Raw genomic sequence first — 25,849 nt, 5'->3', positions numbered from 1 at the left:
CTGAGGATTATGCCTTTGCACTCCACCTACTGGATGTACCTGCCCTGCCAGATACCTTTGTTGGGTGTAATGTTTGCATTTGCCGTACTGTATATGTATGAAATCCAATGTGCTTAGGCTTGAGAAGTGTGACTCTGTTCCCACCCACAATCTTTTATTTATGAATTTTCACCCTGTCCTCCAGACAAAGAGAGTTCTCAGAGTGACTTGTAGTTCACTAAAACAAGACCATAAAGAAGGCTGATGGCCAAAGAATTGATGCTTTTGAATTATGGTGCTGGAGGAGACTCTTGAGAGTCCCATAGACTGCAAGAAGATCAAACCTATCCATTCTGAAGGAAATCAGCCCTGAGTGCTCACTGGAAGGACAGATCCTGAAGCTGAGGCTCCAATATTTTGGCCACCTAATGAGAAGAGAAGACTCCCTGGAAAAGACCCTGATGTTGGGAAAGATGGAGGGCACAAGGAGAAGGGGACAACAGAGGATGAGATGGTTGGACAGTGTTCTCGAAGCTACCAGCATGAGTTTGACCAAACTGCGGGAGGCAGTGGAAGACAGGAGTGCCTGGCATGCTCTGGTCCCTGGGGTCACGAAGAGTCGGACACGACTAAACGACTAAACAACAACAACAACAACAACAAAACAAGATAGTCCCTGCCCTCTGGTTTACGATATAAAAAGACACAACACAAAAGGAAAATGGACTGGGGGAGCTGAGGAAATAATCAAACTCAGGAACAAGTTCTTCATTATCACTTCTGCTGGCCAGTTGGGGTGGACCCTCAGATGAACTGGCTCTGCATCCCTTCTTTTTCTTCCTTTGCTGTAGCTTGATGAGATGCAGGGTGGGGAACGTCTGGCCTATGGGCCAAACTTGGCTCACTAGGCCATTTTGGGGGAGCCACACCCACCTGTCCTACATCTGTGGGCATGCATGATGTTAGTGTGAGGCAGGTTAAAGACGTGTCTTCAAAAGAATCATCGGGATCCTAAAGTGGGCTTCCATTTGCTACTTTGCTGGAGCAAGGTTTCTTTGTAACCCCGCCCCCCATGTCAATGGGCAGTAGGAGCACACCTTGCGCAAGAAGGGAATGGCAAGGTGAAGCATGAGGAGGCTTGCAGAATGGTTTGAGAAATCCCCTCTCCTCCCCTTTTGACATCTGATATTGCAGAGAGAAAGGAGATGGTGGGGAGGCTTGCAATGCCCTTTGCACTGTGGTTTGCAAGCTTGGGACCCCCATGCAAGGGATTGTGACTGGTGGGGCAATCTACCTGTAAATCACGTAACATCGAAGTTAGTGCTGGGTAAAGATCTATGACAATGATGATGATGATGAAGCATACTGCCCTTCATCCATAGATCTTAGGGCAGTTCACAACATAAAATTGCAATAGAAAAAAACACAAAATACTTAATAAAAATAAGAACAAAAACAAACCAGTTATCCCCCCTCCTGTGGACCCAAAAAGGTCTGTCCCCCTCCCGATGTAATGGCTAAGAGTATGCATCAGTTTTGGACGTGCTGTGTGGATTACAAGGTGAATCAAGGTGATTCAGAGATCTTCACATTTCCAAGTAGATCTGGGACTCCTGAAGATCCCAAGTTGCCCTGGTCTCACTTGTCCAAAAACTGCACAACCATTTCTCTCCCACCCTGCAAAATAAAACCAAGCAGACTGGAGAAACGCCCAGAACTGGAGAGAAAAGAGGCTGGAGAAGTGGGGAATCTTTTGTTTCAACAGAGAGGTCTAGCTTTTAATCACAGTGAATTATTTTCATGAGCACTTCAATCACATTTATTTGGGAGAGGAATTTTAAAATATATGTGGATGTATGCCTTTTCCAGTGACTGGAATTAAAGTGATTATTAAGTACTGGCATCCTACCCAATCTTTCATGAGGAATTATGCTATTTCTCTTTACCCCAGCCCCAGTTTCCCCAAAGCAGGTCTATTTAGAGATCTCTGAGGGCAGAGAGGGCACATCCCCAAAAGTCCATGGCACAGCACAGGGCACAATGTCATCCCCGCCAAACGCTTTGGGAAACATAATCGCTGCAGGAGGGAGGGATATTCTGCCATTTTTGAACAAAAGGTGGTTTATAATTTTAAAAATAAATTCTTAGTTTGCAGCATAGCCAAAGTTCCAATTTAAGTATTTTACCCAAAATATTTCATGTAAAGCAAAGGAGCAGGGTGAGAGAAGTAACTGTACATAATCTAAATCACTGGTTTATTTTTGTCATTCTTCTTCTTCTTTACATTTTTCAGCTTTTTAAACTGTCTCCAGCTTTTGTTGTTAGTTTTGCCTTGATTGAGTTTTAATCACCATCAGGATGCGCTAGACATCTATGTAAGTTAAATAAACAGTTCCTAAAGCTTTCTTAATATTGGAAGATGCAGATTACAGATTCTTCATTACTTCTCAAAGTGAAGTGGGTACTTTTATTTCTATTTACCTTACCACCCCCTCCACTTTTGATTTACCCTTTTAAAAGAAGCTAAGTCCTAATCACTCTTATTCAAAAAATGGGACTTTGCCTAGTGATATATAATCCTTCTCTCAAGTATTTTATCATCTCATCTTTAAACATGAAGAGGCAAGAGATGTAAATCCCTTACTAAATGAAGCCCTGTAGGAATATTTTGTATGATTTATTCAGAAAGCTCAGGTGTCTTAATGCATTTTGATGTGATCAGGGGAAGTTTTGCGCCACAAAAGCTAAGCCTAAGGAGGCTCAGAATTCTCTTGTTGGATCAGATGAGGGTCCATTTAACCCAATATTACATTTTCAACAGCAGCCAGACCACATGCCTCCTGGAAGTTCACAAGCAGGTTGTGTGGTGGCTTTCCTAGTTGTGTCTAGCATTTGACATCCCAAAAATACAGCCTCTGAACAGGGATGTTTCTAGGTCAGCTTTAGCCATTGGCCTTAAAAGCCAGTGTAAGTAACTCATAACCTATTGATATTCTGTCTTAACAGCTGCCCTACTAAAACTGTAGAGGCCAATAGGCTTTCCACAGGAAAAGACTCCCGACTCTTTTATTGGCCTATCGTTTCCTTTTATATAAAGATTGCTGCCTCTAAAATCCTTGAACCCTTCACTAGTGCTAGCAGCTCTATTAAATCTTCTTTATTGAATGCTTTTAAATGTAGCTCCTGGGATTACCGACTTCCAAGCATGATCTTACCACATTGAGATAAATCACCAACATATTAACCTCTCTCTATTAAATGCACATCACCCAAAGGCATTTTGCTTATGACAGAAACCATACATCAGGAGCCTGGATTTCTAAAGCAGCAATTTACCCATTTCTGTTAGAGGGGAACACAATGGCCCACCCTCAGCAGCAACCATCTCTGGAGTGCAGTTATGTCAAATATTTATTAGCGGCAGAAATATTCGACATGATATTTCAGAGTTAAAAGCCCAAGCTGAGTTTTATAGCATCCCTTCATATGCAAGTAAAAAGAGTATTAGAGTATATGCACGGCCTTTTAAAGACTGAGAGGCCCAAGGGCAGAGTCCCCTTCTTTCTCATTGCATTTCTTCCTACAGCTGGTGGGGAGAAAATACTTAAATATGCACATATATTTTCAAAAGCATCGTTTTTAAAATATCTTTTTTACATCAGAAGCATTACGTTCCGATTTTTGTCTCTTCAAATCCAAAGGGAAAATTTAGATTGTATCCAGGATTCTTTTCTTGGTGGGGCCCAATGCCACGGACCACTGTATTCATGGGCATGGTGTCCACTCCACACAATATAGCGCCTTTTGGCAACATGCTTCTACATTTTCTCTTCTGCTGTGTAACTGTGTGCCTGTCTGTGTGTGTGGCGATCTAGCTGTGTGAGAATCTTTGTGTTTATCTATATATAATCTGCACACATTCCATCACACTTACAAGCTTAGAGTGGCAGGCAATCTTCACAACTGTGCACTAATGCAGGTGGGTGTTATATTCAAGCTTCAAACAAGAGATATCATGAACTCCAATGAAATGTTATTTGGAGAGATATTTAAGAAATGAACAACATAGGAAGCTGCCATATACAGTCTGACCATTAGGTCCATCAAGCTCAATGCTGTCTACCCTGACCAGCAGCAGTCCTCCAGGGTCTCAGGCAGGGGCATTCCCAATCTTATCTTGAGATATGGTATGTGAAAGACAGATGCTCTACGACGGAGCCATCCTTTATAAAAAACAAAGGGGAGGGGAAGCCCAGATGCTCAAATACAGTTCAGCAATCCCTGTTAAGAATGCCATATTAGGTATTTCCTGGCATTACCACCCTTGCCATAACACTGACATTGTTGCTTCCTGATTTGTCAGGAAGGGAGCCCCCATGATCTCAGAAACATTGATGAACGTTCCATGGAGTGTAGCAGTGCTGTCTGTGCAGTGTCTTTGGCAGGGGGAAGAGAAATGGATAACCTTGAAGATGGCTTGGCTACTCACTTTGCTTCTCATGCTGTCACTTTCCACATCAGCTAAATTTTTTATTATTTGAAATTTGAACTGCACAAATGTTTTGGGAACTGCACATTCCACACCCCCAAAGCTTTCACTTGCACATTATTTTTTACAAAAGGCCTGCTACCCACAGCCCAGTTAATGCCTTCCACAATTGAAATGTTGACTGGTAGAAACAGTGCCCAATGCATTTTGTTCTTTACACAGTTCCTGGGTGGGGCTTTCAGTAACGTAGACAAGTAGGAAACAGTAGCCAACTCATTCCTCTTCCCACACAGAGCATGGATAAGTGTTGGTAACACAGGTAAAGGAGGCCCACACAATTCTATTGCATGGCCATCACTTCTGTTGGCAATCGATAACCCATGACTAGTTCAGAAAGGATGAGGAATGTATTTTGACTGGAGCAGGAAGATAATCCCTGTAAGAAGTGGTGAGGTAGGAAAGCAGTGGTCACAAATATGAGATTGGGCTGTTCTGGCATGGACTACTGCATATAAACTGTATTAAAACATACTTACCTTAGATATGCAGCCAAGGAACCAGTGGGGAAAAAACAGTCGAAGGAAAGGTTGATACTCTTTAGATTATCAATAGGAATTATTTCCCCTAGAGACAATGGGTTCTGCAGCATTTTTACAGGTGAAGGGTTACAGATAGCACTGCAGTGGAAGAGCTTTGCTGGAGACCTTGGAGAGCTCCTGCTTTTCAGGGTAGACAACACTGGACTAAATGGCCACTGGTCTGATCCTGTACAAGACAGCTTCTTGTGTTATGTTAAATGAGGTGCTCTTGCCCTCAACTGCTTTTATTATACAGTGGTACCTTGGGACACGGGTGGTTTGCTGATCAGGGCTTGCCGATCAGAAGGTCGGCGGTTCGAATCTCCGCGATGGGGTGACCTCCCGTTGCTCGGTCCCTGCTCCTGCCAACCTAGCAGTTCGAAAGCACGTCAAAGTGCAAGTAGATAAATAGGTACTGCTCCAGCGGGAAGGTAAACTGCGTTTCCATGTGCTGCTCTGGTTCACCAGAAGCGGCTTAGTCATGCTGGCCACATGACCCGGAAGCTGTACACCTGCTCCCTTGGCCAGTAAAGCGAGATGAGCGCTGCAACCCCAGAGTTGTCCGTGACTGGACCTAATGGTCAGGGGTCCTTTTACCCTTTACCTTGGCTTACAGACGCTTTAGGCTACAGATGCTTCAGGTTACAGACTCCACTAACCCAGAAATAGTACCTCGGGTTAAGAACCTTAGTTCAGGATGAGTACAGAAATCGTGCTTTGGCGGCACGGCAGCAGTGGGAGGCCCCATTAGCTAAAGTGGTACCTCAGGTTAAGAACAGTTTCAGGTTAAGAACAGACCTGCAGAACGAATTAAGTTCTTAACCCGAGGTACCGCTGTATAGGCCAAGCGCATGTTTTCTTAGCATCAACCGACAAAAGCACAAGCAAAATCATTTGCAGATTTATGAAAAATAATTTTATTATGTAACACCTTGTTTTTAACAATGTTGATTTCTTTTAAAATTCAGAATACCTGCGTCATTCATGTAAAATAGTTTGATACAGTACATTGTATGGTATAGTTTTTCCTCAAATTCTAAGGTTCTCCTAACACCTTAATCCTTTGCTTTAATAAGGGAGACCCTAAAGCAACGTGCGAACATATTTAAAAATAATTAAAATTTAAAATCCACTACATCAAGCCAGCTCTCAAAAAATCATGACAAAAATATCTGAATGAATGCTGCACTGCTTGTTTGTTTGCAGGGAACGTCACTCATGCTTTTTTTTTTTTAATTCCAAGCATGCTCACAAATCAGTTAACACCAACAGGAAAAATAAAACACTGTCTATGACAATCATTTTAGTTGGTTGCTGAACCAAACAGGTTTATCTCAGTAACACACTCATTTACTATCAAATAGCAGCTTTAATACCAGTCAAGTCATAGATTTGAGAACAAAATAAACATATGCTGAAAATTAATCTTTGGGAGGCTTGTAAATCTGCTGGAAAAATGCTCATTTTTTGTGTCTTTAAAAAAATCTCTCTCTAGCAAATTTGTTGGTCATAAAACATTGATCAATGTGGAAAATGAATCAACCCACAAAAAAGTCACTAAAAGTCAATGTATATAAAAAAAATTCTCAATTGGAGCCACGGTTAGTTTGCTTTCATCTCATTAACACATACTGTATGCTTCAAATACCAGTTAAAGAGATTTTGCGTACTATTGGTCAGATAACGTTGTTAACATCAATAGAATTCACAACAACAAAAATGCTTGCCCCTAGCACATTTCACAGCTTCAACTGCTACAGACTGTCACTGAAAACAATGCATTGGTCAGTCTGAACCATGTCAAGTAAACTATGGAAGTAGCGTATCCACAACACAAACTGTGCTAGTACTTTCTTTTCAAGTCTAATTCCATAATGGGTACAATCTGAGGGAGCCACTACTCCCAGCCTGTGAAAAGTAGTGGAACTTGGCTATCAGACATTTTGAAAATGTGATAGTTTACAGTACATTCTTGCAGCCCAACGCCAGGTTCCAGGCAGACAGCAGCACGGCCAGTCCTGCAGCCTTAGCAACAGTGCATTGACTTTATTTCGGTGCAGCTCAGTACCGGTGCGTCTGGTGAGAGTACTGTGGAGGCTGCTGGGAGGTAGTTGAATATCCCATGCTGCTCTGTGGCTGTGATGTGCTTGGTCCAGGGTTTGGATAGGCAGCATGGGGATTGGAACGCTGAGCAACGCATTGGAGGAGAGAGAGAGAGAGAGAGAGAAAATATTACATATGTGGCTGGTCAAATGCTGCCATGTTTAACACGACGGAAATGACAACTATGGCAGCTATTTCTACAGCTCTAGAGATTGTTGCACCATGGATTCAACTTATGTAGCTAATTGTTAAGAGGGTGGGAAATGAAACCAGACCAACAGCTCCAAACCATGGGTTGTCCATTATCTGTTTTGAGACTCAAACCACAGTTCAAGTTCTTCATACCACAGTGTGGCATGATGTATGAACTGAACTAGTTAGCAATGACACACTGTGCAGGTCTCCACTGGTGCCTTTTGACTTGAATCAGTTGTGTTTAACAATTAAAACATATATTCAAATAGATTTTAAAAATACAACTTTTAGTAGTTATGGACATAACAGCTAATATAAATGATTCACAGTACCATAACAAAACTGAAAGCTGAAAACAGAAATACCTGATAATCTGAGGTCATGATAAGTCCACCTGAGGTAGTGGTAGGAGGGACAACTCTCACTTTTTTCAAGGGAGGCCCTTGCGTATGACTGTTGTCTTGGTTCCCTGGATGACCAGTTCCATTTGTGTGGTTATTGCCCTGCTGCTGGTTCTTCTCAATTTGTTAAAGAAAAAAATGTAAGATACAGCTCAGAGGGAGTTCATGGGTAGGAAGCATCCAGTCTTGTGTAAGGCTAAGTCAGGCACAAAGCCACTAATTACTTAATAATAATTACTTTACTATTTCCACCTAAGTATGCAAACAAATTAAAATCAAACATAAACATACCATACAGCCCTATCATAACTATTTATTCAGAGGTAAGCCCAATTTATTTGCCATGTTTTCAACTATGCAATTTAGGATTATAGCCTTATTCAAAATAAGTTAACATGAAAGGAACTTGGAATCATCACTTTCTAGAGTTGCAGATAATAAAAAGACTTCAAATTAGGTACCATGAAAATGCTCTAAACCTTGTTATTCTACAAGCCATGGATCAGATCTGATTACTGATATTAATTTTTTTCTATATTATTTATGTAAACTGAAATGTTGCAGATGTTCTCAATTTCTTGCCATGTCTGATGTATAGAGTTGGAATGACCCATAATTAATGTTAACTTCTATCCATATTAATTAACCTTCATCTCATCATATTATTAATTTATTTTATGCTATAATTCTTATCTTGGTAGGAAATGGTTCAAAAAAAGTAGTAGCAACAATCAGGGACATATATGTAAAAGTATGGAATAATAAATCATGTACTCTCAGTAACTTAAATGCTTGAAATCAGATCCATTAACCCTATCAAAAATATGATTGCCTTAACAACTTGGTAATTATAAAATTGTCCAACCTGATTAACAAAATACACCTCCTAAATGTATTTCTCTCATCTTAACCTTCAAATAAATACCTACTTTGTCTCCTTTATCATCAGGCTCTTCTTCAGTTAAAAATTCTCGTTTTGGGTATGGGATTTGACAACCTGCAAACACACTGCAAATATAAAAACAAAAAGAAGCAATCATTTTGTGTGTGTAAGCAAAGAGCATAAATCCCTACTAGGAAAAAAAATGTGTCCCATAATTAATAATGGTAATAAAATGGTTTTCATCCTGGTTCAAGCTGCTTTATGTGTCACTTGCCATTTGTGATTTTAGTCTTTTAGGAAGTGACTTTAGTCTTTGAAGTGTTCCAAGTATGACAGTTTGTTCTGAAAGGCTATCAGTTTCTTCAGTAAGAGAGAAGATCTCCAGCTATCAATTAAATACACTGCTTATAATACAGAGTTTAGTAATGGACTATATTACAGCCCAAGCACAAGTTTGCCAGTGCATAGACTTGCAAGCCTCCATTTTAGTAAGAAGCCAAGTGACACAGTTTCCTAGCTGTTTTTACCATATACCAGCAAGTCATCCCAAACACGTTTTTCTGGCTAAGACAAGCTGAAAAATGCTCTGCCCCATTTCTATACAAGACTGGAAATACTAAATTCTATGATGATTCATTTCTTCTTGCTCATATGTCTTGCCCCCTAACCTATTTTGTACCATAGTTTTATTTTCAAGTAATATTTCCCATGCAAATAAAGCTAAAGTTATTGCAAGCTGTCTTCAGTTCCATGTTTCCCAATTCCATGTTGAACTTTTTGCTAAGGAATCAGTGAAGAGACTGCATATCTAACGTAAGGACAACTGTTATGGATCACCTACCTGTGACCATGTAAGCCATTATCATTTGATTTATACTCTATCTGTAGGTCTATTTAAAATTAACAGTAGCAACATGTGCAACATTATAAAAGAACAGCAAATAAAAGCCAATCAGAAACCAGTAGCCCATTTCACCCCCCCCTACATCTGCATATAAACTTTGTAGAGGGGCTGTGCCAATCTTCTTTGAATGTTCAAGTTTTAATTCTCATGCTTTTCTTTTTTTACTGTATCAGCCTGCTGTTGTGACCAATGGACCACTTTAAAAGTCCTAGCTGGAAATAATGATTAATTTCGTCTTGTGAACTGCCCCTGAGATCTGTTGATGAAGGGTGGTAGAAATCTTATTGGTATCACATTCGAAAAACATTCCAACCGAAAAGCTATTGGAGCACATATTAACTTAAATTCCTCAGTGGGCTATCAAGGAAGCCCTATAGGAGAAACAGAAGAAATGCATAAGTGAAAAAGTGGGCTCATTAACAGAAGAGAAAAACAAAATCCAAAAAATGTCTAAGTGAAATACTGGGCTCCTAGTGACTGTCTAAGTGAATACTGGTGCTGGGGGCGGGAGGGATGTACCCCAAAAGTCTAATAGCCATTAAAAAATGAGTATTATAAATAAGAGAGTCAGGGTTGTATGTTTGCCCTATCAATGTTAACTCAGGCGTTTGATAGTTTCACTTTATTATTCATTTCAACAGGGCAAATCAGACTCCTGATAGCTTAGAAAGTTAGATGCAAGTTAAAGGTTTATTTAAAAAAACAACCCAGAAAATGTAGGGGAAAGATGGAATACCACATGACAACAGATTCCATAATTGTTGAGGAATAAAGGGAGTATAAAGGGGCTCAGGTTTGCTAAAACCGCCCCCCCCCCACCAAAAACACTTTAAACAAATATTTCAAATAGCTACTAGGGTCCCCATTAATTTGGGTGGGACAACCCTTTTGGGGACTTGTGTGGTGATGATAAGAGATAGGAAGATGGCAGAATAAGAATCCAGAAAGATATGTATCAGAAGTAATTGATATTGCAGCGTTCTACAGTGGGTGATAGAAGAAGCAATAGTTTAGACCAGTATGTGTTAGGGTGGATCTACTCCCAGCAATGAAACTGAATTCACTAAACACCCATTCAAATCCAGTTTACTAGTAATCTCTCCCATGGAGTGTTGAGGTAAAGAGAGATAAAACATTCCTCAGAAAGGCCCAGGGACACCATGGTATTATGTTGCACATTTATGTTATTACACTAATACTCCACTCTTCCTCTGAGGAGCTCAAAACAGCTTAGAAATGGTCCTAGGCGATCTCCTATGAAGTTTACAAGGCCAGCAATAAGCTCCTTAGCTTCTGATGCAGAATACATCATACAGCTTCAGACCACTGTGCTTGTTTACTTGGTATTGTATACAGAGTTTATTGGGTATACTGACTTACACACAGTAAGTTCTGCAGCCTATTTATACCTTTCAAGTAGGTCAAGTACTTCTGATAGCCTCTTTAAAGCTCTTCAGTTAAGTATTCATATTCTGCTATGGGACTGGAATGTAAAACCCCTCTGGCTGTGTTTTGCCTTGCCTAACAAGTTGGGGCAATGAGACCCAAATATGTAATCAGTACACACTTTGAACTGGAACAAATAGAGGAATTAGTCATGAAAGATTTTATAAAAATCTGTGCATTTTTTAAAAAATCAGTTCATTAGTGATGTAGAGGTCCACAAAGAAGATCGCAGAAGACACTGAAATTGCAGTTATTTGCAGTTTTTGCAAATTTTATTCTGCTTCTACACAAAAAAACTGGCTACCTTTAGTCTTCACAACCAAAGATTGAATGCTGTGCATATTCATCCTGTTGTTTTAAAAATGTGAGATCAAGGGTCATGGATGTGTCTTCCATACTCTACCTCCTTCCTATTGATAATTAGTAGGGAAAGAATAATTTTTGCAAAATTTTATGTTTTTGGCAGTGTTTGCACAGTTTAACTGATGGGCAATTATACCTATTGTTTTGCATACAGATCTCTGCAGCTATTAGTATCTAAATATTTTTCTAATAAGTTGAGATACCAATTTATGATTTAAAGAAGAAAGGGATATTTCCCAAGGGCAGTTTAGGCTACACCAAACAAATCATATGATGGAAGAAAACCAAGTTTTTTCTAAAGTCAGTATGTGCCTGTGAATTTCATTTTCAGAAAGGCTGCACCCATTGCCCATACATATGTGTAAAACATCAAAAAGCAAATTGGGTGCATAAATCATCAAATTAAGGTTGAAATAGTTTTACCAACTTGCCAGTGAAATATTCTTTGACACAAAAGAAATAGTCATGTCTTTCAAATACGAACTTCAAAGTCTTGCCTACATATTGAGAATACGGATGTTTAAAAAGCAAATCGTTATATTTAAAAACAAAGAAAGTGCATGAATATGCCCTACATCCAGACTTTGGTTGTGAAGTTGGAAGGCGGTCCCCATCCTCACCATAGTCCACCCATCAAGTTTTCAAATAAATATAAACTTATTATAGAATGTCATCTATAATTTCAAGTGGACCTGCAGGCAGTTAGCAGTTGACTATGAAGATCTATAGCATGCATAATCAACCTGTCAGTGAATAACAGGATTATTGCTATGACTAATGGGATCAAAGGCTCAGAACAAGATTAATAGGAATATTACTTCAAAATGGCAAATGGCACAGTAAAGCCATTTCTTATAACTTATCAAGAAGGAGCATCTCACTTGTTATTTTCAGAACATTCCTCCATTCCACACCCACCAAGTCACGCTGTGACACTGAAAGCAATAAAGCATTTTAAAGAGCTGCACAGATAGTATCTAGTAAACTGACCACTTACTCAGATGTAGGAAGTGGATCTTCTAAGAAATAAGGATCCTGCATAGCCTGTTCTGAGGTAATTCTCTTTATTGGGTCCATAGTAAGCAATTTCTGTAGCTATGCATAGTTAAAAACACAAGACATTCAGTGCTGTCAAATCAATCAAGAAAATATTTCACCACAATGTGAATATACAAAGCTTCCTTATATGCTTATAAAGTCTAGTTAGCTCAGTGGCAGGGCTTATACTCTGCATACAGAAGGTACCAGGTTCAATCTCCAGAATCTCCAGGCATGACTGGGAGAGACCCCCATCTGAAAACTTGAAGAGCTGCTGACAGAATATTGAGCTAGATGGACTAATGATATGTTTCAGTATAACCTGGTTCCTAATAATCTAGGCTTCCATAATCTGAGAATTAGGTTTATATGATCTATAAAATGCTACCCATGGAAAAGCTGCAGTTACAAGACTTACTTGCTCACATAAATGGGCCACAGAGCATATCACACCTATAGTGCAGTAGGTTTAATTTCTACTGTACTGTACAAACAATTCAAGGTTGTTAATGTTATAGGCCCATCACACTATATAAGTACAACCTCTCCCTGCGCTTTCCAATATACTTAACATTCTTCCCAAGTATTCTGGTAGTGAACCTAGCCCATGTGATAAAAGCACATGGTGAAATGGTTTTGGATTGCTGGGTTTAAGGCTGTGGGGGGTAGAGGATATCCTTGCTTTGTATTTTAGCAAATCTACCCCTCCCAAATTTATGCATAGTCATAAAAAATAATACCTTACAAGTGATCAGGCTGTGTTAGAGATTTGTTCTTAGTTTTTTTTAAAAAAAATCTGGGCAGATTAAAGAAAAACACTGGCTTTAGGGTCAGCAGCTAAAAGGCGAAAAATAATTTTCTTCATCTAAATATTAACTGAATCTGGTCATCTAATACTCCAGTTGACTGATACATCTATTCACAGCCAACAGTTGTCACCTCATGCTTAACAAAAGAAGAGGGGTTGGTTTTTCAAAAATAATAACAGTAAAAACAGGGCTCCTTGTGCTCCCTTTAGATCTTTAGATCATTTCAGTCATTAGTTTTGTTTTCATGCCTACTTTGAGAAGTCCTTATTTTTTAGGCTACTTGAGTACTCTCTAAAATAAGGCTTGCAGCTGTTTTACAATAGGTGTTAAGATAGCATGTTGGATGCAACAGGATTCTGAAGCATATACAAGGATAAATGGCCTTCTGGGGTGAGGAAAAGCCATATCCTTAAGCTAGCCATATTACATGATAAATTTGCTACTACACATACCTATCAATGCAAATCCTTGCATCCCAGTCTTCAAACAACTCAACATAAGGAACAGACTGAGTATACAAACAAGAAGAACAGCCTTCTCAGTGGCAGCCTCAGTCCCATATTTCCCTTCCATAGTAGGGAGGTACGCAGTAAATAAGCAAGATAATGAAAGGAATATTGGGCCAGAGTCAACTAAATCTTCCACTAGCAGGAACCAATACAAGGCCTTCCCATCTGCACACGCCACGTCATGCCTCCCCCATATCTGCTCTGGAAGGTCAGGAGAACCCCCAGAACAGTGTGCACAGGAGAGAGGGGAGATTGTTTCATTGGGAAAGCAAAGCAATCTCCTTAGCACCACGTTGAATTCTATCATTAGCTATCACTTGACCACAGCAGTCTGTTGATACAACTAATAGCTATCCAAATTATCAGGTTGTCAGGGCATGTTAAAAAAGGAAGGAAATCTACTGCCACCATACGTGCTGCAGAAATGTTAAAAACTGACTTATCGCCTAGCACTTGGGAGTAGTAAACTATTAATTAGATCATAGGGTTTTACTCTGGACATGAATTACTATGAAATATGAAATGGCACAGAAATTCAACTTTACAACCAATGCTTTTGTGAAGAGATGCAATGAAAAGCAATTTAAACAATTCAAATTAATGCTTCCAGAAACTGTGCAAAAATTCACAAGCAAACAATTTGATACTATCCAAGTCTTACCAAGTGGAATGCTTTGCTATCTGGCTTAACTTTATGTTTTTCCATATATTTGATAAGGCTGCAGTTGGTATACCTGAAAGAAAACAGTAAGTCACAACAATGCATCAAGCTGAATAGAAAGTACAAATCTGGAGGACAGGATAAAACCAATAGGTCTTGCTAATGAACTCAGTTGTGCTGAATTGTCTGGTCCATCTGTGATTCAAAAGGGTGCCAGCGCTGTAAAAGTAGCCTGAGGCCACACCCTGCTTTTAATACCAGCCACATGGAAATGACTTCCCATTATTAGATTTGGTTAGCAACCAGTATCCCTCTTGTACAATATAAGATGCACATACTTCTAGTAGTTATGAGTTTGATAATGCTTAAAACATAATATTACGACACATAAAAAAACCAATCCTTTAAAGCACAATAGATTTTAATGCAACAAACTGTCTCTTTAGCCAAGACACTAATTTTATATGTGCTATGTAGCTTCAAATGTATCTATACAATGAGAAAATTAACAGTTATTGCTTGTTTCAAACAGCTTCAGAAAACCATGCAGAACACACAAGGATCCACTAAACCAAGAAGGGCCAGTACAGATCCCTTCAAACTTGCTGGCCTCCACTGGGCTTTTTCACAAACAACATGGTTATCAATACAAACCTGTAGTGTGACATGACATACCTGTTCCCAGCTGTTCTCAGAAAACTCAGAGGTGCAACTATCTTTGTGGGGAAGGGGTGGTCACCAGAGAGAGGAAAGAGGCAATTGCCAAGGAAGCCTGGTTCCTGAATGTATGAACCCCTGATGCAGTAGAAATCATCACAATTACTTAGATCTTTGCAAAACTTACGTGTTTCTTCGAAAATCTTTCATTAACGTTGAATGTTCAGGCATCTTTTTAATATCTTCCCAATCTTTATCTATGAATTGAATATTAATAGCACTCTTTCATCTTTCTCTACATAGGAAATAGGACATCATCACTTGCATATTCAAAACCATAATTCACTCTCCTCTTTATATGCCAGACTTTGCCGTCTGATCACCATTGATGAAGATGAATATGAGTGGACAAAATATCCTCTCTCAGTCGCCTCAGCAACACTAGATCAGAGTCACCAAAGAGACACCTATTTTTAATATAGACCAATTTTTGCTATGGAAGTAGGCAAAGCAGTGCACAATGAAATTAACACAGTAGGTCTGAATCCCCAACATGATTCACATGGGCATCCCAGAGCCTACCTACCAAGGCCCTTTGCCCCTCCCCTCCCAATAGTTTATTTTTAAAAAGTGAACTTTCACCTATTTGTTTTTTGGGGAGGGGCAGCTGCCTGCTTTGTGTTTTTGTCAGTTTGGGGTGGGAGTGGGGGCTCTGAGCATCATCAGTTTATCTTCTGTGAAAAATGTATTTTGTGAGCCCACAAAATATTTTAAAATATGCCCAGTCCAAAATGTCTGAGGACTCCTGCAGTAAATACTACTATCAGCCCTCAAGATTTTGTTTCTTTTTATCAAGACAATAAGAACTTTCAAGAAATAAAAAGATTGGGGGGGGGGATCAATTTCAGTGTGTTCTTTGTAGGCCGTGCATAAACCTATGCACATCCACAAAAAGATCAGGCAAATTGACATTTTCCAATGGCTACTGTAGCTTCTTTCAAGCCTACTAGATTTTCAGTAAATATTATGGCACAAAGAGTATGCCAGTCCTATTAAAATGGTACTGGAGATACGTATAGCCTGGAGTACATCAGTAATGAATGTATAGAATATGTACCTGCAGGAAATCCCATTACATTGAATATTCTGTCCAGCTGGTCATGATGATATGGATTACTAGTTTTTATGTCCTCTTGTCGGCAGTGGAATATTGGCTCAGATGTTAGCAGCTCTGCAAATATACACCCTATAGCCCAAATATCTTTACGAAAAAGGAGGAAGGAAAAATCAAACAGTCTTTTCTGAAAGGAGAAAGCATAGTCTGAAGAACAGTAGCAGAGGCTACACATGGCCTCTCAAAGCAAGCAACTCTGTTTAAGTTATATGTACATTTTCTACAGACAATTCCATTTCCCCTTTATTCCTTAAGATTTTACACATGACCCCATGCATTTAAAAATTGAACATTTTGCTGAGGTTAAAGGAATGTAGACCAAACTAATGTTATGCTAAATGTTCAGTTTCCACAATAGCTGAATATTTAGCTCTATCTCTTGTTACACATTGTGTCTCTGTCTCATATAACATTCAATTTTTCTCTACTTCCTCTTCTCATTACCATCAGCCAATAACCAGGAGCATGAAAAACACACATAGAACACGGGCAGCTAGATAGGCTGCTGCTGTATTTAGCAAAATCAATGCATTACTAATCTTAACACTGATACTAGAGAAAAATGAGCAAAAGAAGACTATGCAAACTGCATTGTTGTTGTTTTTAACCATAATTTCATATATAGCAAAGCAGGTATCTGCATTGGTGGTAACTAGCCAGGAAGACATAAGAAGCTGCCTTGTCCTGTTGGTCCATCTTGCTCAGTATTGTCAACACCCAACTGACAGCAGGACCCCAGGATTTCAGTCAGTAGTTTTTCCAGACCTACACAAAAGTATCATGAACTGGAACTGGGGACATTTGTAATGCTAAGCAGGTGCTCTATCATTGAGCTATAGCCCCTTCCTTACAGTTCTTCAGCTCATGTTGGATGGCCACTGTTAGGGATTGATTAGAAAAGGATTGAAAATAAGACAGTCAGAACTGTAATGCTTCTATTTAAATCTAAGGTCTCTTTGCATTTGGAAATTTGATGTGCACCTCTGCTTGCTCCATCTCAAAAAGGATATAACAGACTTGGAAAGGGTGTATATCACAGCAATCAAGGAACTGAATCATGGCACCTTTCCCACAAGGAGAGGCTGAAGGTGGTGGGAGTTTAAAGGGGACATACGAAAGATCATCACTGGGGAGAAATTTCTTTCTTTCATAATACTAGCACTTAAGACTCAATGAAACTGATTGTCCTCTACTGTCAGACAAAATAAAGTGCTTCACCAACATTTTGAATTCAGTCAATGAGGGCTTTTGCACAGTTACTTCTAGTATCGAGGACTTGGATAAAAGAAAGTGCTCAAAAGCACACTGAAAAAATAGGTATTTTCAATAGTATTTCAACCAAACCAAACAGGTTGTTTCAAGCTCTGGGTTCAAGTCTACTAAAATCAAAGGCTTGCAGGCAGACTTGTGAAAGCTGAATGATTCCTCCAGAATTGTATAGGATATGGAGGGGTGCTGCTATGTGGGGGGGAATCTGAGAAAAAATTGTGGAGGCACCTTGTGAGAGCATCATGCTGCTTGTGCATGTCTGGATGAAAGCCAAAACATTCCTGACACTATTCAATAATGCAAATCAGTCTTCAGAATTAAACGTTGCTGGCATTTCTTATCTAATTAGTGAAACCATCTGTAAATTCAATGTGGTCTTTGCCAGTTAAGTGCCCTGAAGTACTTAAGACTTAAGAGTGATGCACATGTTTGGGCAACCAAACATGATAGAAGACTCAGCCTTAAAAAGTAGGGTTCAGTGAATCACTTTTCTTCCACACTAGAATCACAATGCTTTCCTATATTTTCCAAATGCCAAAATGCATTGCAGGTGGTTGGGCTAGGCGACCCTTGTGATTCCGTCCAATTCTAAGATTTCAAGAGTAGACATCTTTGTAAACAAGGAAGGAAGGAAACCACACCAGGGAAAATTAGAATTTAAAATATGGAAAATCAGGTATACAGTGCATTACTTACCAATAGCTTTGGTATAATGCCTTGCTCCAAGCAGTAATTCTGGAGCTCGATACCAGAATGTTACAACTACTGGATCCAAATCAGCTAAAGGCTTCAAAGGTGAATTAAATAGTCGGGCAAAGCCCATGTCAGCTGTAAAAAGAGGGGGAAGATGCTTTAAATTTTAGCGCACAGACTGCTTACTCAGAAATGAGTGAGCTCAAATGTGACACACACTGCAAACATCCTCAGTCTAACTTTAAAAAGTTCCTTTTAAGCTTGTTTCTAAAGCATGGTACAGAAAATGAAGCATTATTAAATCATAGCTAACACACTTTTGATCATGCAGGTTCTGAATCAAGCTGATCATTCCTCAGAAAGTTGGGAAATCTGGTGTCCAGCCCAACGGAAAAACACACGAGGATTTATATATGGGGAAAACAAGGCAGGTGTATACTAGGCTGGAAAGATTTCCCATTTTTAGAAGCTAGTCCTTTATTAACCTGACAAAAACAGTTCAGCTCTTAGGAACTAAGGCAGCTGGTACATTTCCATCTCTATTATCACAGAAAACTGATATTTGAGGCTGTTACCGATTGTAGCTGAATTGCATTTAAGCTTAGATGGGAAGAATTCCCAATTCCTGCTATATTCTAGTGCCTCAATACTTTTCACCCATTAGGAAGAATTTACAAATGAAACCTGGATTGTTTGCACCCATACTCAAATAGCAGAGAAGTATTTAACTTCTGTAAGAAAAACTATTTCATACAGTTTGAGTGTAGGCGCGAACATACAGCTCGTTATTTTACAAATTCCAACAGACCTGGGGATCCGAGGTTGCAGTTGTAGACCATACAAAGAACTGAGCCAGCTTTAAGACTGTGAAGCCTGTGTGTTTTTAAGGAGCAAGGTTCCAGATCTCATTTTCACCAGAGATAAATTCATCTCCCTTTGTCCTACTAACAAGCGTGTGTGCCTATTCACAGCCCTATTTAAAACTGTATTATGCTTCATTTTAGACATTGAAAACAATTTAACTTTTTCTATCTTAGAAGGTAAGAAACATTTAGCTGCTGGAGGAAAAAACGCAATAGCTCCAGAAGAGAGGGGTGAGTGGGAAGTACAGTGTTTATATTCAAATACGTGTGTTGTGTGTGTGTTTTAATGCTTAAACAGTGGCAGTCCAAACATAATTTTGTTGTTGCTTCTGTTGTCAAAATAAGGCAGTGCGTCTTCAGCTTTATTATACTTTTACGAGTCCATCTTGCCATTCTTGGCACTGGATAGGTTAAATGAACTGGAGAGGTCTCTTTCACATCCATCCATGCAGTGTAACCATTTTGGGGAGCAATCAATTAGTTTGAAATGTTGTACATAGCTGTTGCGTGCAAAAGTAGCAGGTAGTCCATTTCCAGTAAGGGAAAAGCTGTCTGCATCACAAGAAGCACCACTTCAATTAACGTCAAATATGTTGGGAGGCTGACCTAAATTATAGCCATGGTTTGCTTACAAAAGGACCTCAGTCTGCTAGTGTTAGTACTCTTGTATGTTCACAAACCTTTTAAAGAGTCATGTGCTCAACACTGGTCTAATTCTATTCCTTTTGAACTTCATATATAGGGCCACCAATGAGAAAAAAACCCTGCTTTTGGCAGTTGATCAATAGTCTCGAACAATCAAAAGAATGTATGGAATTCTATGTCAATTACAAAACAATTCATCTCAGATCATAGCAGCCAAATTCTAGGGGCTGAGGTCCCTTTGCCTCCCCTAAAATATTTGAGGGAGCCGCCCCTCAAAGTTGATGGGCATTGTCATTCAAATGGTGTGTGTGCGCCACGTCATGTGATTATGTGGGGCTGGGCTTCCCTGCCCCTCCCCAATATTTTGTTCAAGTTGGCACCCCGTCTCAGATAATTAGTCAGAGGACAGGAAAATATTCACCTTTAACATCTGCTGGTGCAAACACTTAAGTCCTTAGGATACCAACATACTTCCGCAACATGCTGGATCATACCATTATGCCAATTTTACTGCTACATTAGAGTTTCATTTAATTATTTTTTAAAGAGCATTTTTATAGAATATGGAATCTGTGTCACAAGAAGCTCCCCCTACAAAAATTGAATGTTATCTTATCCATTAAAAATGCTGTTTTAATTTCCTTCAAGCAATGCTTATAAGCTTTTAAAATTTGTCTCCCATCCCTGAATAATCTATCTACCCTCTCAATAGCACTTTATACAACTGTTACTAATGTTCGTTTTATTATTGATATTTATATAATTCAGTACTATTGTAAAGCAACATTTTTAGAAGCAAAGGAGTCCTTCACTTTTCTCCATCCAACATTAACAAATTTTACCTCTTTTAATTTTATGGGGTTTTATGTGTGATCCAGAAAGTATTAACCTGGTTAGCTGTACCTTTAGAACATTCTATCTTAAATGCTACACTGGGACTTATCAAAGATATAAACATACCAATTTTTACTCTTCCTCGCTCAGGACCTTCACCCATAACTAAAATATTAGCAGGTTTCTGTGGAAAAAAAAAATACAATACATATACCAAGATAAACCTAAACATTTGTGCCTAAAATTAGCAGTTTTATTTTTCCAATTTTAAACCAAAATGCAGTGGAATGTCATTAATAGTGCCTGTGGATTATTAGTTTGCTGTAAGGTCATATGGCTGACCAAATCAATTTTCTTCCCCATCTTACATTTTCTTCCTCTTAGAAGAGCTTCCTTTCAATAACTTTCCACACCATGCTCTTCTTTCAGATGAGCGGTGTCATTACAGAATTCACCTGGGAAAAATGTTGGCTCACTTATTTCCAGTATTAGCCAATTACAAAAAGCAATCAATGAAATATTTTGCATATCTTCCTAGATGTTACTATATGAACATTTAGATTCTACACAAAACTTTTACATTTTGCTCTTAGTGTATCAATTCAGCCACTATAAGAGTGGCTTATAAGAGTTTATTCTGAAACTACCACATCTGCAAAGGCAATGTTTATAAGAATTGCCTTTGCAGATATGGTAGTTTCAGAATCATTACGTGAGAAGCAAACATTGGTACAATTGCTTTTGAAGCTGTATAGAGCTACACCAAAACTATTTTTGCTGTTTTCTTATAAGGTTTATAAACCTATATAAAATAACCATTAATCATCAAATTTAGCCAAGGATGATGTGTAGAGTAGTATATATCCGGTTCAAGCCAATTTCAAGAAAAAAATACTTCTTTTGAAAAAAGGCTTGCATCAACAGCTCAAAGCACACCACTTTGGGCTATTGTTTAAGTGGGCTATTATTTAAGTATGTAGAAAAGGATTTGCTCCATCTGATCAATATTGTCATGTGAAGCAATTATGTGAACACCTATCTGTGATTTTAAGCAAGCATAAAATGTATGCCAGATAAAAGTACTTCAAGGAAGCTTTGATAGATGAATGAAAACATCTTTGATAGGAACAGATGTAATCTAGTACAATCACAGACACATAAATGTGTAAAGAACAAATTCGAAAAAGGGTATGACTCTGGACAGGTTTAAAGATGGCGACAAGGCAGTAAGTTACACTAAGATGTGTGCTCTTAGCCAGGAAAAAATATATAAACTACTTGTGGCACTATCAGGCCATCAGTCTATTGTAGGGACTGGTACAAGATATTTATGAACAACAGAGCAGAATATGCAGAATTCTCTTTGATCTAAATGGAAAGAGATATTATATGCTAACACACTGCGTTTTTGGCAAAGGCAGTATCCAAAAAAGCGTCATCTCCGACTTTATTTATGGCTGGATGCTAGTGTGATGCCATTATTGGGGGTTCTGGAAAACTGTCATGTCTCACATAATTTCAGTATGCATTTTACCAACTCTGAGCCTTAAGAATGTAGGATTTCCTAACTGTCACGTTGTCTAGGTAATTATTTCAGGAAGGTCAGCCTGTGCTGCAGCTCTCAACGCCACCGCTCTCCTCTGCATTGCTGCTAATGACACTTAGCAATGGATCAGGGAATGTGCTACGCAGAGAAGCAACTGCAGGCTAGATTAATCTTATTTTTCTCCCCTTTTGAGTATCACTAAATCCATGCGATCATATAGAAGTGAATTTCTCAGAATTATGGATCTGTACATATTCCAGGTTTTCAAATAATAGGGAAGAAGGGTCAAGAGCAAGTTTGCATCAAAATCTTAGCTTTTACACTATGGCAAAGCTGTATGCTTAATTCCTTGTAACAATCTAACCACCTTTTACTAAAAATATGGAATAATTACTTGGGTGGAACACAGCGTGCTTCCTTTAAAGTGCATTTACACTAGCTTGTTGTTGTTGTTTAGTCGTGTCCGACTCTTCATTACATTAGCTTACAAAGTTTAATATAAGAGTCTGGTCCAGAATCACTTGCTGTTCAATAACAGTAATCTGCCAGTATCATCAACCTACCATGATATAAAATACAATTACAGTGGGAGCTATTCTACTGCTATATTAATCAATCAGTTACTTCATATGTAAACAAAGAAACCAAAGTACAGTCATACCTTGGGTTAAAGTTGCTTCAGGTTGAGCGTTTTCGGGTTGCGCTCTGCGGCGAACAGAAAGTAACGGAACGCGTTACTTCTGGGTTTTGCTGCTCGCGCATGCACAGGCACTCAAAATGACGTCACACGCATGCGCAGAAGCAGCAAATCAAGACCCACGCACGTGCAGACGTGGGTTACGTTCTCTTCAGGATGCAAACAGGGCTCCGGAACAGATCCCGTTTGCATCCAGAGGTACCACTGTAATCAAAATATAGCATTTCTATATACGTCTGGCCTGGAACCTCTAGTCAAGGATCCTCAGACACCCAGGACCTCTACCCACACTAAGCTGTTTCCAGCTTCAAACATTCAACAAGCTCTGGCTAGTAACAATTCAATCTGCCACACTGCGTCAACTTCTAGAAAAATTAAGCCTACCCAGAAGCTTAGAAAGTTGATGTCATTTTAATCTGTTTTAGTATTTTTTGGATGTTTTAAAGTAGGGTTGTGATTTTTCCTTGATCTTGTTGTTGTTTCTTTTGTAAAACGTTTTGAAGTGGGGGGGGGGTGTTTACAGTCAAGAGGTATCTAAATTTTATGAAATAAACACACACACACACACACAACTTCAAAAAGAAAAAAGCAGTGTGAACCCAAAATGGCAGTATCAGCAAAGTACTGTCTCAGAATAGAATAGTATTTTCTTCTCAATGCAGAAACCAATAGCAGTTCATCTTTCTACTCTCTTGCTTGCTACCTTCAGTACTCCTTTAGGAATTGAAGTGTGGCACTTGTAGTCTACTCCTGTTCACTGTTCTAGCAAGCCGGACATGCCTTCTATGTGGATAATCCATTTCATTCTTTCGCTGCTCCAGTTCTCCATTTCTCTACCTTCCCCACCCATCAGCACTTTGCATTCTGTGACACTGAACGTAGTTCGCTTTCACTAGGCGGTTTGGTGGGAATTGCTCCCCTTAGCCCCCCCCCCCCATATTTTGTTTTTATGCTGTAAACCTTGGAGTATATCAAGAGCCTCCCGTTGTTCTGCTTTGGCTAAACAGCATGTGAGTTTGCTACTGGTATTAATACACAACGATAACAGGTGTGGGGTCACTTATCCCAACTTTACAAATTTGGAAAATTAGGGTGAGAGAAAATTTGACATCATAGTTTAAATTAATCCAGCACTTTAAGCAACGTAAGAACTTAGTTCACAGAAAGGAGGAGGCAGACCAACATGGCACACAGAAAGAGTAGCTATGAGGGAAATAAGCTTAATGATGGGGCAGCATGGAATACGAACACCATAAAATAGTAAAGAGAAACTGGTGAGAACCAAGATAAAAGCTTAACTATAAAGAATGAAGATGTTAAAAGTCATTAAGTAAAAGATATATGCTACAGATAGCACCAGGCTTTCCACCAACATACAGTGTCATCAACTAATTAGAAAACACAAGTAAGTAGAATTTCTGAAGCACAATAATTGGTTTTTTCAGTTGAACATTTTAAAATATGTCTACGGAAAAAATAAAATAAAAAGGTACATGGTACAGAAATGCTGCACCTACACAAATACAAAATACACTATATTTTGTTTTGTAACCAGCTGTTTTAGCTTGGTGAGAGTCTAACTTCTTATACTTTGAAAACAATCACAGAGGTTGAGTTGCCAGTTTACTTACACAACTTGAAGCAACACAGAATATTAAAATCAGCATATAGTGCAACATGAAAGGCTGTCACTTTGATATGGGATTACAGATCACAGGAAATAGGTCACATGAATCTTCTAGACAATTACATTTCTAAGGACTAAAAAATGCTATGGAAAAATAATTCCCCCCAAGTTAAACCAATGCTTCATTTTTAATAAGTATAAATAAACCAAAGGACTAACCTTTGGTTAGTTATATGGAAAACATGGGGCTAAGCCTTGAGCCAAAAGCAGCTTGGATATATCTGATCTGTTAAATGAATTTTTGTAGACGTACATTTGAGGAAAATTAATTTTTTACTCTGAGTTTAACTAGAGCTTCTGCATTTACTACAAAACCCCAAATAGTCTAAATCTAATATGATTGAAGTATAATTTAATTTTCTAGTACTTGAAAAAGTCTGAATAGCTTAGACAAATACTGTCTGACTTTCCTAGGTAAAAAATTAAGATGTGATTTCTTCTATCAAAGCCTGAGTCCCTCAATGAGCTTTGATTTGTCTGTGATACTAATGGTCCTGGACCATTAAGATAAAAACAAATTTCTAATATTATGAGCACACCCTGGATTGATTCAGTCAAAGACCAATTATGCACTGCCCATCACACTTTAGTGCAGTTACTTTCTTGTTTGATCACAACATATTTGCCATTTGATCCAAGCCAAACGATTGTTTGCCTTGCCCTTCAAAGCAGGATTGTTTCCAGCTCTGTAGGCTTACAGTTAAGTCCAGAAAAAGCAAAGCCTGCCTAACTTTTTTATTGAACTGGGTGGAATTCAACTTTACTGTCTTTCAATGCAAACTGTATTAAATCTCACCCAAAGTGAGCATACAACTAAGGCATCCAGATCCTAATGATTTCAACAGAACACAGCTAATTAGAATGCTACTTAGGTGGCATGGATGCTGAATCAGTTGAAACAACATATTCCCAGGAATGAAAACTTGTATTTACATATGCTGTGGACCATCATTTCCAGTCAAGTAAATTAAGGACTATATGAGTCATATTCGTGGCACATCCAATTATTTTACAGATTAGTTCCACCTACTCTGTTCAGGGCTTTTGCCATTTTAATCTTCACGCTTAATACTTTCTCACTTCATTCCTTGTAGTGAAAACTTGGTATGATTCTAACTATACACTGTGGATTTACTTCTGCTCATACTTCAGAGGTCAGGAACTTGTTAGTAATCTAACCTTTCTTGTTTGGCTGTATATCACTAGAATATGGTTGGACTGTTAAACCTCTGGGTGATACTCTACCAAATTTTGCTCAGAGTGGACCTAACATCAGGTTCATTAATTTAAATGAATATGCGCAGAGTAATGGTTAGTTGAATACTACCCTCAGTCTTCAGAATATTTTAATGGAGATGTGGAAGTTGAAGAAGCAAAGTTAGTTTGTACCTACATACCAACTATCTATTAACTTCTGATACAGTAC

The 25,849-nt window shown here is 38.8% G+C and overlaps 1 protein-coding gene across 5 annotated transcripts in view; it reads right to left on the bottom strand.

The window, feature by feature from the left end:
• Positions 1-5,939: 5,939 nt before the first annotated feature.
• Positions 5,940-25,849, bottom strand: part of CDK8 (cyclin dependent kinase 8) — a 42,967-nt gene continuing 23,057 nt past the window's right edge. For 3 of the 5 annotated variants that reach the window (XM_081004164.1, XM_081004163.1, XM_081004161.1), the window contains exons 5-13: positions 20,620-20,677; positions 18,155-18,286; positions 16,133-16,276; positions 15,203-15,272; positions 14,359-14,431; positions 12,339-12,436; positions 8,675-8,753; positions 7,710-7,862; positions 5,940-7,233 (exon numbers count right to left, since the gene is read on the bottom strand). In XM_081004164.1, the coding sequence (XP_080860290.1) occupies positions 7,108-7,233; positions 7,710-7,862; positions 8,675-8,753; positions 12,339-12,436; positions 14,359-14,431; positions 15,203-15,272; positions 16,133-16,276; positions 18,155-18,286; positions 20,620-20,677 (933 nt within the window). In that variant the 3' untranslated portion in view covers positions 5,940-7,107. The remainder of the gene's footprint in view (positions 7,234-7,709; positions 7,863-8,674; positions 8,754-12,338; positions 12,437-14,358; positions 14,432-15,202; positions 15,273-16,132; positions 16,277-18,154; positions 18,287-20,619; positions 20,678-25,849) is intronic. The other 2 variants (XM_081004162.1, XM_081004165.1) reach the window with 2 other exon arrangements.

The sequence above is a fragment of the Podarcis pityusensis genome, assembly GCF_964106645.2.
Source record: "Podarcis pityusensis genome assembly, chromosome: 4".
Classification (NCBI taxonomy): Eukaryota; Metazoa; Chordata; class Lepidosauria; order Squamata; family Lacertidae; genus Podarcis; species Podarcis pityusensis.
This window is presented reverse-complemented; position numbering and strand designations above follow the sequence as displayed.